Here is a 19,052-nt window from a genome sequence, read left to right as displayed (position 1 = left end):
TATTAGTAGAGGACTGGACTGGACTTTTACCTAGAAGACAGGGGTTTGTGTGTCATGTTGGACCATTATTCTCAGACTTAAGTTTAGTTTTCACTCTTCGATTGGTTAGATTTAGAAAAACATCATGTTGTGGTTCACACTTTTACAACAATTGCTACTTGTTTGAAGCTTGGTTAAGTTTAGGCTCACAAATAACTTGGTTACGTTTAAGCAAATAGCATGGTTTGGTTTAAAGCATGACCTTTTCACTACGTTTGAAGCTCCTCCTTCATTTTCTGGGTTGTCAAGGCGAATCCGGACCCATCTAATTTGGCATCGATATGTTTATGGGAAATGTATGTATGATACATTACAAACAAATGTAATCTGGAAGAAAATAAATTTTCCTCAAAGCATAGCTGATAATGCAGTGTTATTGTGAAAGGAACATTATTTTTTGAAGACGCGGCTGTATATTGGAGTAATTTAGCCATAATGATACTGAATAATGATACTTAAAGCTCTACTCATCAAATTGACAGGGCTGGTTCCTCAGGTTTGTTATGTATGAAACTCCAGAAGTCTGAATCTGTGTTTTTGAGACTTCCAGAATATAAAAACACCATATGTTAACAAGGTAGAAGAAAAAAAAAAGATTTCCACCAGAGGGGATCTTTAAAAGATGATAATGTATTCTAATTTTCCATCTGTTGAGTAGGTGTGTTAGGTCATTCTACCTGCTGAATACTGCTCAAGCTGTTAAGCTGTTTATTAGTCTGCTGTCCTCTCTACTGCTGTCATAAGTCACACAAGTCAGAGTAACTGCAAAAATTTAGGTATAAACATTTTTCAACAAAAGAAATGCCTCAGTTTGTGACACCTGAAACAGTAAACATTCTATTTTTCAGTATATCTTAACGCTAGATATCTCACCAGAGTTACTCACATAATCATTTTCACCTTTGAGCAGCGGTAATTGTTTTTTCACCCCTTGGGGCAGTGGACACACTGTAAACACAACACAGACGTACTGTATTATCACCTCATAAGCATGATATGGTGAATGTGTTGGCAAACAGTAGCCAGATTACACATGTGGCAGACAAGGTCTTTTAGTTTGTGTTTCTGCTGATAAATGCCCCTCTGTGTTCCCCAGCAAGTCATTAACTTTGAGTGACCGCTGTTTGCTGCTGGGCAGGTAGTGTGTTGTGGGTTTATCAGAGCTGCTTTTGCTGAAAACGGATGCTGCGGCTGGAAATTACACAAATTAGAGCAGCGAAGGTGAAAGAAAATAGTAAAGCTGGCAACTTTAAAACTAAAACAGGGAAACCAAAGATGCTAAAAGGTGATTCATTCAGCTCATGTTGCATTCCACCACCGTCTGATCCTCGACTATATAAACCTTTTATTAGTGCAGCTTTAATGCTTAGAACAATTGGTGTTTTTGTAATATCTTTCCTCAACAACATACTGTGTGTATTTTCTGTGTATTAAGAATCAGTCAGCTCAAGACATGAACATCTGTCCTGGTTTTGACGTTTTGTAAGTTTCCCCCTTAGCGCATCAAAGCTTGGTGCTGAAAACCACAGCAAAACAGCAACATGACATATTCTGTGCCAACAAACATTGTGTAGCAAAGTCATGCTAGAAATATTCCTCTGAGTTTGCTGCAGTGCTGGAACACATCGGCAGCCCTCACTGATGATCGCCACAGCGGATTAGAAGTGTCTGTAATGCTGAATGGGGACTACTATGGGATATTGTGTATTGTCTGTGAACATAAGCACTGTGAGCGATTCATTAGAGACTTGCCTCACTTCTGTGGCAGCCCAAATCTTTTTTTTTTTTTGTTTTGGTCTGTGGAAAACATTTTATTGTTGCAGGGTTTTGATTATAAAACCAAGAATATCCATTTAAAGGCAGAAATCGGCGATGAAAATTGAGCCATTGACACAACCCTGCTTTGATAGAGCAATACAAACCAGTTATATGATGTTATATGCTCCACCATTTTAACAATGTTAGGCAAACTCAGGTTAATGGCCAGCAAGCTCCTCATCTTTGGTACAGCTGAGCTCCTCATTCTCAATAAATTATCATAATCCAAACATTAGAGGAGCCTTCATAATTCTGCCCCCACCGACCCCCTGTCAAAAAGACACTAGCAGGTGTCGTGGCAGATCTACTAAAAATCAGCACACATTTCACCCCCGTGTCTGACTCATTACCATCCCCATTTCTGTATGTCTCTGTGTGTATTAAAGTGTGCTGCATGTATGTTCCAGTCCCGGCTTCTGTGTTCACCAGATTTTCAACAAGGATCTTCCAGTTACTTATTAGCACCTCAAGGAGATGACGAGGCTCACACAGTTGTATCTTATGTAGAAGTCTTTTCTCAACTGGTGTGACGTATAAATGAACCTCAAGACCTGTCGGGTTGATTTAATAAGTGATACAGCTGTGCAGCTCCACAGAGGTGCCATCGTTTCAAAGAGACACTAAGGAGCAAAGGATTTCTCATTTGACAGCTTTGGCTTCGTCATTCTCCTCTTCCTCGCATCTTTCTCTCATATCCACGCTGAGACGAGACACGAGTGAGGAAAGCAAGGCGACATGTTTGCATAATGAAGAGCACCTGGTCTCTACACTTCCCTCTCTTTCCTCTCTTCAGTTCCTTCCCTCTCCAGCTGTTCCGTTGTGGAATTTTCCATTCTCTGTCTTGCATCACCTGGGCTCTAAGTTGCCCTCGGTGAGTTTACCTCCTCAGTAGATCGGCTGACCCAGCTGCTCGTTCACTCAGCCCCAAACACAGAGACCTGTTCTCAGCCAGTCTTTGCCAGATTGTTACTGCCGAGCTGCTGTAGCGTCACAGTCATTGTTGTCACCTGCACATGATTACCTTCCTGCTTTGGTCCTTCTGTCTGATTTTCACTGCCTTTCGCCGGCCAAAGCAGTTGACAGGCAGAATTTCAGAAATACCTTTCAGTGTAGTCCAACACAAACTATGCCTAGAAAATGAATTTTAGAAGTCAGCAGAGAGTCTATCGTTGTAGTGGAAAGAAAAGAATAGCCATCTGTGTGGTTCTGCTTAGTAGTACAGTCTTCTTATTCCAGTGGTGAATATCTGAAAATCTCAAACATCTTTTTCTATCCCTGCACACAAATACCTTTGAAATCCCAAGTAATTCTTCCATTCAGCCAAACGGCATCAACAGCAAACAACGGTATAAAATCATCGTGCCTACCTTCTGCAGAGCAATTGTCAAGGTGGATTAATCCTCCCACGCAGTGCTGCCACCTTTCCACTTTCCCAGAGCCAAGAAGTGCCTATTGAGACTTTTTTTTGGAGAGAGGCAGACGTGTTTGCTCATTCCCCAAAGCTCTGTCACCACACAGAGGGAAGCCAACACCAAACAGACAAGCAGCGATGCAGTTGCACTTCCACTCTGAGCACATTGTAAAGCGGGAAATGTATGCGCTCGATGTGCAGCAGAAGCTCTTTTGTTTGTGTTGCTTTCTTTTGGGCATTTGTGAAATAAACAATGAATCCAGCCTAACCATCATTATCTTTGTGGCCACAGCTTGATATCACTTATACCTACATGTCCCAGAGCTCAGAATAAAGGAACTTTCAATCTCACGCTGTTCCGTTTTTACACTGCTTTGCTTAAACTGACCTGAGGTTCCAATGTCTGAAATGAATAAACAGAGCTTAAATATGTCGTTGCATAAATTGCTAGGATCGCACAGTTGATGTTAGATGTAAGGCCATAGATACTTTGCATTCACTGCTCAATATCAAGAATCATTGTTACTGTAGGGGGAATAAACTCCATAAATGCAAAAGACGGAAGACTTTGGAATGTAGTCAACATTCTTGACAATCGATATATAGTGTACATTATTTATATATGGCTACTTGTATCCGAACAGTGCTTGGTGTGGAGTTGCTAGAAACTAAAAACTAGAAAATGTATAGCTGGCTTCCACTGCGACTCCACTACGAAGAAAATGGATGAAAAATGAATAATTTATATATGCTAAATAGGGGACTTTTCCATGGACTGCTTTGTCAAGTTATTCAGTTAATCTGATCAAGAAAAATTCCTCTCGAATAGTTCGACCGTTACGAAGAGAGCATAGGCAGGTGGAACAGCAGCCTGTGGAGGAAACTCTCAAACCAAATCAATCCTATTGATGCACAGGAGTTCACTGAAAAACAATTACAAATGCAAGTTTAAAAGGATGGTGTTAATGCAGGTCAATGCTTACAGAAGCTCACGTGATGTTTTCAAGTGGTCATCTGGTTAAAGCACATTACTTTCTACTGCTGTGTGGAACTGTTCTTTCCATCAGGTCTACTCCCACTGGATTTCTTCCCATTTATGCCAGTAAAATATACATTCTCATTGATTTTGTGTTTTCTCCTGTCCTGCAGAGAAAACATGTTAGTTTATTGTACATGTATACTGTATATGTAGCTGTTCTACAGAAGTTAAGTACACATTTCTCCATAGTATGTGACTGAATATATGTAGGAAGAAGTGCTTTATCTTAGAAGGAGATGTTATCTTGACCTGGGAAAATGAAGCAGGTGTTACTTCAGCCCAGAGTTGCCAGAATTTGGCCTGTTGTATATCTTACTTTGCACATTTGTTGTCCAATTCCTTTCCATGTTTGTCAGCAACAACTGGAAACTTTGGCCAAATGTCAGACTTGCTTTGCTTTTGCATTCTTTTCCATTTCTTGACTCAATTCTTCTTGTTACCTTAAAGAACAGTTTATGTGTTTGTATGTGTTTCAACTGCCCACCTTCACCCACAGCACAGTTAAGACCGGCCGCTGCTGCCAGATTTGTGTTTGGTCCAATGTTACCTGCAGGTTCTCAGCCTGAATGCGGTTCACTAATGTGTAGTACAGTACAAAAATTTTAGGCACTAAAAGAGACGTAAAGATTCTTGCAAAATAATGTCATAAGTAGTTTTTATCATTAAAACCAAGTGAAGTACAGCAAAAAATCCAAATCAAAGCAATATTGTGCAGCATTTCTCCAGTCATACCTGCACACAGTTTGTCAGATAGGTTGTTCCAAGCATCTTGGAGAATTCACTACAGATTTCAGCGTCTCAGTATCTTCCCAGCTTGCACATAATTTTACCATAACATTCGTCACCTACAAGTTTGAATAATATTTTACATTTTTAATCCAATGTTCAAAGAATGTTTTAAGGGTGTTTATCTTTTTTAAAAAAATGCTCCACAAGCTTAAAAGAGAGCTAAGATGGAATGTTTTAGCTGCAACAACCAGGGGATGTTTGGAAGATGTTCAGATTGTTATAAAACAACAAAGGGAGTACATTCTTTAACTTACATTCAAAACATGTTTTCAGGATGTTCTCAAGGTCTCAGATGGCAGAACATTTTTTAAAAACGTGGCTGTAATGTGACATATTAATAAATTTGGGACATTCTGTCTGCAGTGTTATGAGGGTGGTTTGGGGATGTTGATGAGGTAACACATTACAGAGCATTCTTCCAGAAAACATTTCCACAACATTCCACGATATAACATGACTAACATTTAGAATGTTAGGGGCACAATGTTCTAACAATGGTATCATGAAACATTTTTAGAATGCCTTGCTATCTCACCTTTAAGACAAACATTCTCGAAGTTAAAATAGAGGTTCCTGCTAAAAACTTTGCTATAACTTTGCAGAACATTCTCAGAACGTTTTTAAAACAAGTAAGTTCTAGCTGGGTTGTCTCTTCATGTAATCCCAGACTGATTCCATGATGCTGGGTTCAGGCCACTGCGGGGCCCATGTTGTCCGTTCTTGAATAAAATTTTTGGTGCAGAATAAGCTTGGAATAAATCAGACGCCTCTCTGATGTGCTGGAAGATAATCTAAACATCTTCAGTGTGTAAAACTATTACACATTACTTCATCTTAGTTGTAAATGTCCTGCAGTTTCTGTACGTACACATGGGCATCTGAGAGGAAATGTCCTGAAGCAAACACTAAAACTAAACGTTGCCTGTAATATATGGTCTATGACTATGATCGCTAGCAGGTGTTAAATTCATCGCTGTTTCAAGTTTCTTCTGGGCAAATGTTGCTAAAAATAGAAACAATAAAGCCACTGGTGCCCTGTAAGTGTTCCCTTGAGGGAATTTGCTCACAGCCATTAAGATGAGGTCAGTTAAGACTGATGGTGTATGCCTTGAGTAAGCAAATGGAGAATTAATTCCTGATATGTCTGTGTTAATGTGTGAGCATGAAATCACCTGCTGAAGTGATAGATGGATGCCCGGTTTCACAGAAGGCCCCAGGCAGCCTGTTTTCTCTTCACAGTCCAGGGAGCGATGTGGAGTGAAGCTGCTTTACAGGTCAGCTTTAGCCCTGTTTTAATTAGCCTCACTCTGTCCCTCTGTCCATCCACCAGATGGACCCGGTGCAGAAAGCCGTCCTCCATCACACCCTCGGCCTCCCTCCCACCGCCAAGAGGAAGCACGTCTCCTGCAGCGTCTGCCAGCTGAGGTTCAACTCACAGGTGAGCAAGTTCCCTTCTGAACAGGAGAGAAAGTTGGAAAGTCACAAGAACTCAAGGCAGAAAACAAACAGCAAACACCCTGCACCACCTCACAGTCTGATGAGAATTTTGTAAATAACTGTTCTGGGGTCAGCCATGCGGTTTTGCACATTGCTCTGTTAGGGCTCGGCATATTTTATTTTTTAAAAAGTGCAAATTATCGAAATATAACATTCTATGATAAAAGAAAATAAAGTAGTTAGAGAAGTAGACCTTCATGAGAAGAGGTGCTGAATTAGTTTTCTTCATTCACTGAGAGGGGAACAGTCGCCTGAAGATTTCTTTTTACTAAAGCACTGAAATACGTGCTTTCAGTGCAGGAAATCAGAGAAAAGGGTGTATCTGATGCAAAACTACTGTCACTAACTAAATAGGAAAATATACAAACCAAACTCTCAGTAACACTCACAGTGGGAATATGCACTTCTGAAATGTAACCTTCCCCATCAACAGAATCAGAGACATGTCACAAAAATGCAGCCTGCTGGATTTGAAGGAGGGATCCTCTCCAGAGGCAGCTGAGATCAGCAGGGTGTCAATTACCTCACGGCGGGTGATAACGAGGTGCTGCCTGCTGTGTATTCTTGGTGCTTCCCTTCCAGAAAGGGCCTGCATGATCGCCAAGTGGGCCTCCACACGCTCCAACCGACTACTGATATGAAGATGTATTAAATGAGCCGTTGTTTTCTTTGCATTTAAAGTGTCAAAGGGACACACTGATGATGAGTCTGTACAGACCTATTTACTTTTAAATGAGGTAATCATTGGCTCCACAACAACAGGAGAGATTAAATGAAACACTCCGGGTGTTTTGTTTTGAATTGTTGAGCAGTTCCATGTCTGCAAATTGTCCTCCTCCTTCTAATTCAGGTAATTTATCGGTTTGTGTAGCTCTAGTTGGATTTATCCTCCCCTCAAAGTCATGATAGATTCATTATAATAGTGTTCTTTGGCTTTATATTTGCAATCAAGTCCCCATGTTTTAGTAAAGTACATCATGTGTTTAAAATAGATCACAGCAGGGAGAGATTAGTGCTTTTGCAATCGTTCATCTGCAATACATTTGAATGAACTGCATTATATTAATACTAGCGTGCCAAATCAAACCGATGGACAAGTATCTAACTGAACAGATGGGTTTCGATTTCTCCTGCACCTAATTTCCATTTTCAAAGTAATCAAAAAAAATTAGAAAAGAAAATCGCTGCCCCTACTGCATGTCACTAAATCAGTTGCATCCCTAAATAGCAGCGTCACGGCTCTTTCATTAAAGCAGTAATCAATCCATTTCGAACACTTAATGGCTTGGTGATTACTTAGGGTGCAATTATTATGTTTTACATGGTGAAATCTATCTGAGTATATAAAGCTTCATTAGAGAAATAGAGCCTGTGTTTGGCTGTCAATCAACAGGCAGCTCTGTGAAAGACAGGAGAGTTTGCAATACCCTGAGGCTGTTTTTTTTTCTCCCTTGTTTTCATTTGCGACATGGATGCTGCAGAAGATTGTCTTAATTTGCTCCACTGACAGTTTATCATAATGCGAAGCTGCAGCTCGGACTGAGATGATGCAGAGCAGGAGGCTGGACCTGCTGAATGCTGATCCCTGCTGCTCTGGAGGAGAGGAAAGTCTGTTTGCGAACCACCTAATGGCCTGGGATCATAAAGAGGAAAAAGCTTCTCTGTTTTAAAAGATTTTAAGATGTTCCCGCTTTACTAGATGCAGTCATGTTTATGAGTCGAGGTCATAAAGTGGACCCAAGTCTGTTATTTGTTAAGTGCGAGTGAGTCAGCGGATGGTCTGATCTTCTCCTTTACAATTACCTGTTTAGGTTTACAGCATTTGCAACATGTTATCTGTACCTCGTGTTTTTGTGAATTTATCCTGTTTACCTTTGAGGCCTTTTACAAGCCGATAATCTTATTAGGAGTTCTCTGTAATTTTCTTGAAACAGACATGAAGACGTTCGCACAGCGCCAGAGGTGGTGCTATTAGGAGGCAAGGAGAAGATGAGATTCAGCAAAATGATCATGAAAGAAGCGTTTAGTGAATCCGTTGGCTTGTTGATTGTTATTTCATTTGCAATACTGAACCCTCTAAACACCAAGCAGTTCTTATCACATTTCTACTCACTGCAGGCTCATTTGTCGCTGCAATATGAAGACCCGCGCCTCTATGGAAAGAACACAACCATAGAGGTTAAAGATAGAGAGAAGTCAAATATCACAAGTCTTTGGTGCAGCATTGACAGCTATGATGCCATAAATAACAACTAGATATTTTTCAAACAAGAAAATAGAATCAATACTGAGAAAAATGGTGGTTCAACATGAGTTCCATATTTTACTAGCCACATTTTTCAACCTCTTCAAGCTTGATATTTTTCTGATTCTGCACATCAGCTGTAGGAAGATGTTTCACCAGAATGTATCTTCCAACAACTTGCTGACACTTTGCTCCTGTGTGGACCGTTTCTGAGCCATTCTGCATTTATTTGATTCATCCAATATGCCTGATTTTTGTGCCGCCACTTCAACTGTAAGGTCTCTGAATTTTTGCCACATGATTGATCTGAGTCACGAATGACTTCTCAGCTGCATCAGGGAGAGCATATTCTTTAGCTGTTTTCTTTTCTTTTTTTAGCATGTGGTGCAAGTGGGTAATTTTTGGCAATGTAGTTTTGAATGAGACCAGTAGAAGGATTTGATATTGATAAAGTATCCCAATTTCAGGCTTATTTTTGGCTATTTACTATATAAAAACATGAGTTTCAAACCCACTGTCAGATGTTGGGGTTCAGAGAGTTAAATCAGGTTGCTATGATATGTGAGAACGACAGCTGAAAAACTGAATAGGAAATTTTGAAGCCTGTAATTATTGATTGATTTGAAGCTATGGCATTCACCTGAGCCGAAAAAACAAATCTGCCTGTCAGTATTTTGATTCCAGGGTGCACACGAGTGGAAGGAGAGGAACAAAAATCTGGAAGGTTCATTAAAGTGAGGCAGTCAACAACAAGTGGTTATTTGCTGGTTTTGTGTTCTGTTGTCCAGAGCTGCTTTATGAAAACCGTTCCTTTAGTTCATCACATCTACGCAGCCATCTGAAGCACACGTGGATAAATCTGAGTCGTGCAGAGATCAGTAACATTACACGCAATAATCCACTGAGTTAAACTTTATTAAATCACGTCATGATGAAAGACTCTTCAATTACAAAAGAATTCCATATAATGACGCATGATACAGAAGTGCTCTTCCTGCAATGAAGAGATAATAGTTTTCTAGTGCTCAAAAATAACCATGTGTCATATTCTCCTTACTAATTTTCACTGCATTGTTGTAATGTTTTACTCTTTAAGCACATGCTGTGCGATGTGAGCACTAAAATGTGAAAAAGCAGAATTAGTACTGTTTGATTGATGGGATGGCTTCAACTGTTTCTATGATTTATGTCTGTCACCGATGTACTTTTTAAAAAACAACACATTTGGTCATGTGCATTTTCAAGATGGTTTCCTGGAGAAATCATTTCTTTATGTGGCATTTTCACACATGTCAACCCCTTCAGATCCCAACCTGTAACATCTATAAACCGCTTAATCCTCAACATGTAACACTTAATGGAAAAATCTATCAAATCTATAGAGAATCCTGGGGATCTATAAATGGCAGCTAAAGGCATTAGATAGTAACACTTAAAATTATGTTAACACAAAAAAATGAATAATAGGAACACTGCACAGTCTGTCCATGAGACATCAAGGCGGTACTCTGAGGTGTGCAAGATTACAGGAACGGTTTAAATCAAAACTGCACCAGAGGAATAAACATCAGAGGAAGAATCAGCCACAGATGAGGATGTCTGAACAGCCAAAATTTGATGCTCTGACAAATAAGGACTGAAGTTATGCTTTGCAACTTTATAGCACGACACAATCCACCAATAGCAGATCACATGACTGAACGTTTACCACACATGATGATGTTATTTTTTTATATGCCTTCATTATAGTGCACAGTGGATACATGGGGAGAAGAGTAGGGGAAAGACATGCAGTAAATGGCAACCCATGACTGCTGCGTCGGGAACTATAGTCCCTGTTTATGGGTCGCCTGCTCAACCTGTTGAGCTACAGGGGCTCCCAATGGTTTGGTTTTTTTTTTTAATAGCATTACTAATTTTATGTATATTTAAATTTAAAAGAGAAAATCTATAAAATTCACAGATTTTCTGTATAAGTAAACCTGTACACATTCTACTCCACCAGTTTTGGCAGGAAACAATGCAACCACTTGATCGCAGCATTGTAACGAAGACAGAACCAGGGTAAATTTACTCACCCTACCAAAGTTCAAGGCCTCGACAAATGTGCTTTCTGGTGTTTTGGAAATTTCAGGGCTCACTAGTCACACACAGACATCAGATTTCTTTAATTTACAGCTTATTTTGCACATAAAGCAAGCGATGTGTTCCATTAATATCAATACTGGTGGATATTTCTTGTCACAGTTATTGACATTAACAACATGTCATGTAAAAAAGTATAAATCTTATGTGTAGTTTGCCATCTGATGAAATCTAAAACAGTGAGACAAGAGACAGAAAGTTTAGAAATTAGATGTTTGAGCTCAGGAGACACCATTTAAATCTTTATTTAACCAGCGAAGGGCTTCACTGAGAATAAATAACTTATCTAAGAGGCTGAAATAACAACAGCTCATACAGCTGAACACAGTAATCAAAGCACATCAAAAAAAAATTAAATACATTATTTAAAGTGTGTAGTTTTGTAGAGTATGATGAAAAGACAGATGTGTACATATATGCAATAAGGAAAGCAAAGAAACAAAAGAATCACAGGAGAGCGCTTACTGATGATCCAATTCCTCCTTTGTTTTCATGTACTAAAACAGAAATGAATAGTCATAAAACATGCTGTGAAGGTTACTCGCTTCTTTTCCACCTCTGCAGGTCTCCTCTAAATCCATTCAAATGTCTTGCAGCAGTACAGCACAGAAAACACAACATCTCTGTTTTGTTTCCTTCTCACTGAAAATTATGTCTCCACCATAAGTTGCTTTTTAACCCTGATCTTCTGTTTGGAGCCTTGGAGATCTGCCCTCTTTAACAGCCTAAAAAACTAACCTAAAACTGTGTAATCACGTCGATACTTTATAATTTTTCCCTTCTGCCTTGGGCTTACTAATGAAAATAGTTTTTTAATGATGACTTGTGTCAGTCAGACAGAAACTTAAGCTTCGCTATTAGACTCCAGTTGAAAAAATATGGGTAAATGCAGTTAATTTTCAAACTGTGATTGGTGTTGATTGTATTTTTTTACCCTCCCAGTTCCCCCCCAAAATGTATTTGGATTTCTGCTGCTGGAGTTATATTTATAAGAGATAGGAACAGTTCAGCAGGATTCCACGTGTGATGGTCAGATTGTTTGAAAGCACATATTAAGAACTAGATCTGACACATCATAACCCAGCCCTTAGGCTCCATCCACACTAATATGCTTCACTTTAAAATGCAGAACATCTTATGCTTAACATCCACTCTATTCTGACATTTTAGGTTCTCTAAAACATAGACTTTTGTTGCTGACTCTGTTTTAGTTCTCCTCCGGGGTTGTGCTTTAGTCTGGATGAACAGGAACAGAGACTTTTGGAAACTGTGATGCAGAAACTCATGTTCTCTGTCTGATTGGGCCTCTGTGTTATTACATTCTTCTCCTGAGTTCTACCACACAACTGATTTCTGCAAGGAAACAAAGACATCAGCCTTGACTACCAGCGGTTAACTCAACACGCATAATGAATTAGGTTACAGGCATTGCTGACCTTGTTGTCTATGCTGTTGTGCAGTTAAGGAAATCTTACTTTCTCCATTGCTGTACTTACTCTAGAGTATTTTCCACAACTAAGCAACCAGTTGGCACCTGCGCGCCCAGTGTACCAGAAAATGCCACATGATGTGTATTTTCAGGCATCTTAGTTTTCACAGAGACTATATCTGAATCATATAGATGTCTGCATCTCACATTAACTTGTTGGTCTCAGGTCTGAATGAGCCCACTTGTCACTTTCACATGCAGCACAGCAGCGTTACAGTCTCCATAACGCAATCGAATTGAATGTCTTCAGATTAATGTCGGGCTGCAGCAGTACAAGGTTAAACACTGCGCATCGAAAGAGAGAAATCACATCCTGTACTGTCTTCTAACATTACTGCAATGGATTTATTGTCTCAATCTTTATTTCATATGCACAAAGAAAATAACATTAGTTCAATAAAGAGAGAGACACAGTGAAAGAGCCGTTTCAAGTTGTTAAGATTCTTCTCAGATCACATCACTCTACATAAACTGTTTTTTTTCCCTCTCACACTGCAAAACTCAGCCACAGTAATAATCTGCCTTTCCTTCCTTTATTTCCATTTTTCATTCATACCAACTGCGTGGACGAATCATTGAATCTCCAGCAAAAAAACATCAGCGTGTGAGGAAATAGCAATTAAAACAGGGTCTAAACTTAATGTTCCTTGTGCTCATGATGGCCATTAATTAAGGCTTTAATGGCAACACAAGTTTTAAACAGCCATCAGTGATGCAGCCTGTGAGCTATCAATGTCACTCTCTTTTTTTAAAAGCCGTTATAACATTTATAAATGACTGCTTGGGCACGGAGAATGGCTACCACTTCAATGGGAATTTTATTATTACTATCTGCTTTATTTTTGCCAAAAAGTGGAGTAATTTATCTTCCAAAGAATTTGGTCAACAGTTTCAAGCTTGTGCGTTTTTCCTCCCACTGTGTTAATAACAACAGCTACACTGTCTGTGACATCTGGATTAATGCTATCAGAAAGCTTAAGTAACTGGAAGAACAGGTTTTTAATCCCATCAGGCTAGTTTTCACTGATCTCTGTGACCTTTCATCACCTGAACACCACCCCGAAACATCAGATGAGTTCCCACCTACTTTGCCAACTGCCTCCCTGTATTTAAGCTGTAGCAACCAGCGCCACTTACACATTTGTTTTCTGACTAGACAGCGGTGTTGAACAATGACTGTGAGCAAAGTCATCAAATACCTGCTTGCTACCTTCAACCTTTTATTTTATGTGGGTGTAATCTTTATTCTTGGCTTCTTCGCAAACATCCGGATCAACAAAGCAGACCACCGGATCACTGATGAACTTCTTCCTGCCATAGACCTCGTCATATTTATCGGTGTCGGGACGATGATTTTTGGCTGCCTGGACCGCTGTGCAGCCGTCCGAGAGAACCGCTGCCTGCTGGCCCTGCTCTTCCTGGGCCTGCTCACCATGTTTGTCATGCTGCTGGCTGTGGGAGCGTTAGGAGCCGTATCCAGAACTGCAGCCGTACAGGAGCTGGTGAGGGAACACGTGGAGCAGTTTCTTCCACTGAGCGAGCAGCCGGAAGAGGTTCAGGAGTCGATCAGACAGGTGGAGAGAACCAGCTTCTGTTGTGGATTCTTTGCTGGACATTTGGACTGGGGAAACTCAATGGCAGTACCCGATTCGTGTAACTGCATCGACACCTCCATGAACTGCACGGCTCTGGACGGACGAGAGGTTTACTCCACACCGTGTATGATCTACGCTATGACGTGGTTGGACAGACTCCCACACTCACTCATAGTGACTGCATTTGCCTCTGGCCTGCTGTTGATGCTGGCCATGATTTTCTCAGTGGCCCTGTTTTGCCAGAGTAACAACAGCATTGTTGGAAATATTAAACACAAAGCCTCAAGTTGACTGTTGTTGGAAAGTTCTGACTAGGACAGATAATTGTCTTAGTCTTGCATTGTTTCTGAACTTTGCCTCATTGTAATTTTTTTTATGCTTTGCATGTTTTGACTTTTTTTTTTAAAGAAAAGGTCATGTATTATTTTTTTTCCTGCAAAATAAACAGCTAATTCTTGAGAAAATTGGTCTGATGTGTGGTGGATCAGTCATGGGGAGTAATGAAGTACATTTACTAGCACATTGGTGAGGTATAGGAGCAAAATGCTATTTGCATCAGAACAAGCAGCTTATTGATGCAGTACATGTCACTCACCATTGTCTGTGCATTTTGCTGATAATACCAACTTACCCTTTCTTAAGTTAAACTTTGAGGAGAGGACCATTAAATGAAGTATTTTTGATTTAGACGTGCTTCACATTATATCACAATGTTTCAAATTTGTATGAAATATTCTTTTTTAGATCGCAATTTCATGTTTAAACATTTCCTCAGTTCTGATCCAACAGTCCATTCAAGAATACATACATTAAGATGTAATTTTATTCAGGGAAATGCAAATACACTCAACAGCAACCAGGTGCTGGCTGCAGGCTGGTACCAGAACAAAATGTATTTTTATCACCATTTTTCCCTCTTTGGTTTCGACATCAGTCAAAACACATTTGAGTCAAACAATGAATCAGAGGCGCGGCTCCTTGATGTGATACTTGATCCTGTTCCCCCTCAGACTCTGAGGCTCCCAGGGTGTTGGACGTTAAAACAAAGACCAGAGGTTCTTTATTGTGAGTTGGAATCGTTTACTGGGGTTTAAACAAGAATGCGGGTGGGTGTTTTTCTGCTTGCATTCAGCAGTGATTAGCAAGGAGGATGTCGCCTATGAAGATTCTTAGTCATCCAGGTCATGCTATATCTAAGTGCTAACTCGTGGAGAGGCAATCTGCATAAGAATGGAATGAGGTGGTCTACGACAGCACTTAGTAGCCACTTACAGTGCAGTCCTGAGATCCCTCCCAGACAGATTAACACACATTGACGCAGGGGACCCCAATGACTCACATGTGACCCCGCAAGAAAATGCTGGCGACTCTCAACCTCAGACTTTATTTTAACACTTAAGTGCCAGAGAAACTCCAACTCTTACAATATAAGATGAAAAACCCCAATGTCTGCATCTCTAAAGGTGGTAACTTCTCACTTGAGGAGCTCTCTTTCCTTGACTTGCACTCTCATGACACTCCTGGCAACACGTCTTTGTATACGCTCTGTGAATCTGGGCCATAAAGATTTATGACCATCTAAAAATGGTGCATAAGCTCAATGCTTCAAATAAAAGTGGGAGATGGCTCCAACTCCATAAACAAAAAAGGGGGTATAATCAACAAATAAAAAACAAAAACAAGTGAACCATTCAACAAATGAAAATGGTTTACCCAGCGCTGGGCTCTGGAGGTAATTTCATTTAAATATTAAATTAATGTTGGGTTCAATGAATCTGGGAACTGGAAACATAAACAACTGAAACATTTGTAAACTTTCTGTAATATTGAGCATGCCGTTTGTTCTGAATAACTACAAAAAGTGTTTGATGTTCAAGGAACAAAGCCATCACAGTCTTATGTAAATGACACTGAATTAATTGAATTATGACGTATGAACCTGTATTTCTCATCCCTTTTTTCTTTCTGCCCCCATACAATAATGGCCAGTTTGATGATTTTTCATGGTCTTCTACTCAGAATTTCCAGGCTCCCGGACAAAGCCTCCATTGATTTGAACTAAACATTTCAAGTTTATCTTGTTTTTTGCTCTTTTCCTTCATCTCCTGCCCCATGACATGCTCAAATGACTGCAGGGATACAGTTCAATTCAATCTTATTCATAGAATGCCAAATCACAGCATGTCATCTCAGGGAAGTTTACATAGTAAGACCAAGACCTTACAATATTTTAGAGAGGAACCCAACATTTCCCCCATGAGCAAGCACTTGGCGGAGGAAAAAGTGCCTTTTGACAGGAAGAAACCAAGCAGAACCAAGCTCAGGGATGGCTGCTGTGTGCCTCGACCAGTTGGGGTGAGGGGAGAGCAGAGAGAGAAAGAATGAGCACTGAGAAGCAGACAACAAACAAGAGAATAATAAACACTGGGCAGGTTGGTGATGTCAGTAACTGTAGATCTCAAACATGCAGCTCCAGAACCAGAGATACCAGCAGGACAGTACAGAGAGAGACAGGACACAGAGGAGGAAGCACAAACTACAGGAGACAAGACTTGCAATGTCATATACATGCATGGAGAGTAAAACTGTGGGGAGGAGAGGTGCTCAGTGCATCATGGGAGGTCCCCTGAAAGCCTGGTTTAAGTTCCTATAGCAGCGTAACTAAAGGCAAAATCCCAGTTTCTGTTGAAAATTACATTCCTATATGACTAAATTGCATTTTCATATGCATTTTTAGGAAAAAGTATTTCCTGTCTGGATGTGACATATCGCACATGCACGTAAAAGTCACATACCTTGGTCATTTATTTATTGCTTTACTGTCACTTCTTTTGAGACAATGAATCATATATTAGATGCAGTGGGACTTGTTGTCCTGGTAACCCAGAAAATGGCGAAGCTTCCAACATGTTGCGAAAGAGTCAAAATTGAACCCATACTGCGATATTTTCCTGAGCCTAACCACCCAACCACATAGTTTTTGTGCCTAAATCCAACTAAACAGTGCATGAAAACTGAAAGCAAGTAAAAATAATACTGACTTATCCAATATGGGACACAAACCCTAGTCTCCTGGGTGACTTATGTCTACGTTCTCCTCTTCTACCCCTTTTGCCTTCTGAATTTTGGAGGTGCTTTGATTTGTTCAGGCTTTCCACTGATTGTGCCCAAATGCATTTGGAAGAAGCTCTAAATTCTCCAGAAACCCTGTGCTCTTACAGAAACAGCCACAGGAGTCCTACATGTTTTTCTGTACTCCGTGTGAGTCGCATTGAAACCATCTGTAGCCATGTACATACTGTGATACGAAAAAAACTGCATGCAAATCCACCGGCATCATTCAATGTCCACTTTGTGGACAATGACAGGGAGAAATCATGAAATGCCCTAAATAGTAATATCAGTGTTCAGGGTCACCAAGTCTGTACGAACTGAAAGCTTTATCAAAAACAAAATCCAAACTGAAACCACAGCCGTGAAGTTCAACACATTAACAAAAAAAGCTTTAAAGAAAAAAATGTGGTGTTTAGTAAACTTTATCTTTGTGGTTTGAGCACAAGGTATGAAAGTAGCATTACTTCAACTCAAATTGAAGGAATTCTGAGAGGTCTTACAACTCTGAGGTTAGTACAGCTTTAGAAAGGTGTAACACACACGCACATATGCACACACACACACACACACACACACGCACATACACTGTGAATTAACCTTTAGCTGCTGCTGCTTTTCCGTTAATATGACTGAATTCCGCTCACACTTGAACATTTTAATGTCACACAAATGTTTTTTTTAGTTCGACCCAGTCAGATTCCTGTCGTGTCTTTTATGGAAAAATGGCCCTGGTCTATGTGTGTGTGTAGTCAAAACAGTCAGACAACACGTCAGCTAAATGGCACGACTAAACAAAGCTCGGAGTTTCAGTTTCATTCAGCTGACACTCATCGGTGCACAAAGAGGTCGAGCTGTTTGTGCGTGCACGGCTGTTGATGGATGCATTGGAGTTTAAAGCGCGACCTTTTGGTTTTCAACAGCCTCTCTAAATCCACGAGCAATGCTGCAATGCTGGTTTGTTTGATGTCTTTTCCCTCCTCACAGAGCACCTGGAGGGAAAACAAATGATTCCTTTCCTGGTTTTAATCATGCATGTGTCAGACTAAGAGTTCAGGCAATCCTTCCACTTCATTGCTCTAATGAAAGATGAATCATTGCTGCAGATGCATTAAACACCCATCCATATCACCTGAGTCTCATGACAAACAGTAACTTATGTCTTTGGTACCTGGAGGGTGATGAATGTGGGTTAGAATGAATGGTTTCATGCCAGAACAAGATGTGCACCCTGCTTGAAAAAGTGATGCTTCATCCAAAAATGGTTTCTAGACTAAAGGGAAATGTTTGAGGCACTCCAAGAATTTCACAACCTTTGCCAACAAAATTACTGAGCTATGAAGTCCTGGCACCGGTCTCCCCCTCGTGTAATGAAACCTCTTCACTTGTCTCGTTCTATTAACTTGTCACATACTCTTGTGCACTTTCTCAAGTCATTACCTAAAGTTCCCAATCAATATTGTGAGTAAATGAGACAACTTCAAGCAGTATACAGTATACTCAACATAAAATGCTACCAGAGTTTTGTAATGAGGTCATGAGGTTATATTCTTACAATGAAAGTAATCCAACCACTGCTGAAACAAAGTAATGAAACAAAGGGTGACTTGGCTATATGGTAATCCAGAGATTCTACCTGGAATGGCGTCTTTGCCTGAGCGGTCTTTAGTGAATATCCCCATTGTGGCCCATAAATAAAACTGCTCCCCACAGGTGTATGGGGATGCACGATTGCCGCACTTATTTATTCCAGGAGGCAACTGCATCCCTCTTGATACCTTCCTTCTTGCCACAGGCAAAGCATGCAGGGAAGTGTGCAGAGGTAAACAAGGGCAGCTCAAAGTCTTTGCATATGTCCTCCTTCTCTGAGCCTG

The 19,052-nt window shown here is 40.2% G+C and overlaps 2 protein-coding genes across 3 annotated transcripts in view; both read left to right on the top strand.

The window, feature by feature from the left end:
- The window catches only part of znf385d (zinc finger protein 385D), a 97,037-nt gene that overhangs the window by 43,759 nt on the left and 34,226 nt on the right, over positions 1-19,052 (top strand). For both annotated transcript variants that reach the window (XM_023266543.3, XM_023266542.3), the window contains exon 3: positions 6,427-6,534. In XM_023266543.3, the coding sequence (XP_023122311.2) occupies positions 6,427-6,534 (108 nt within the window). The remainder of the gene's footprint in view (positions 1-6,426; positions 6,535-19,052) is intronic.
- Positions 6,614-14,520, top strand: LOC118470046 (tetraspanin-8-like). The gene has a single exon (XM_035946546.2). The coding sequence runs from the start codon at positions 13,645-13,647 to the stop codon at positions 14,356-14,358; it is 714 nt and encodes a 237-aa protein (XP_035802439.1). The 5' UTR covers positions 6,614-13,644; the 3' UTR covers positions 14,359-14,520.

Source organism: Amphiprion ocellaris, chromosome 9 (genome assembly GCF_022539595.1).
Source record: "Amphiprion ocellaris isolate individual 3 ecotype Okinawa chromosome 9, ASM2253959v1, whole genome shotgun sequence".
In the NCBI taxonomy this organism is placed as follows: domain Eukaryota; kingdom Metazoa; phylum Chordata; class Actinopteri; family Pomacentridae; genus Amphiprion; species Amphiprion ocellaris.
The sequence above is the reverse complement of the archived record's forward strand: the minus strand, read 5'-3'. Positions and strand labels throughout refer to the sequence as shown.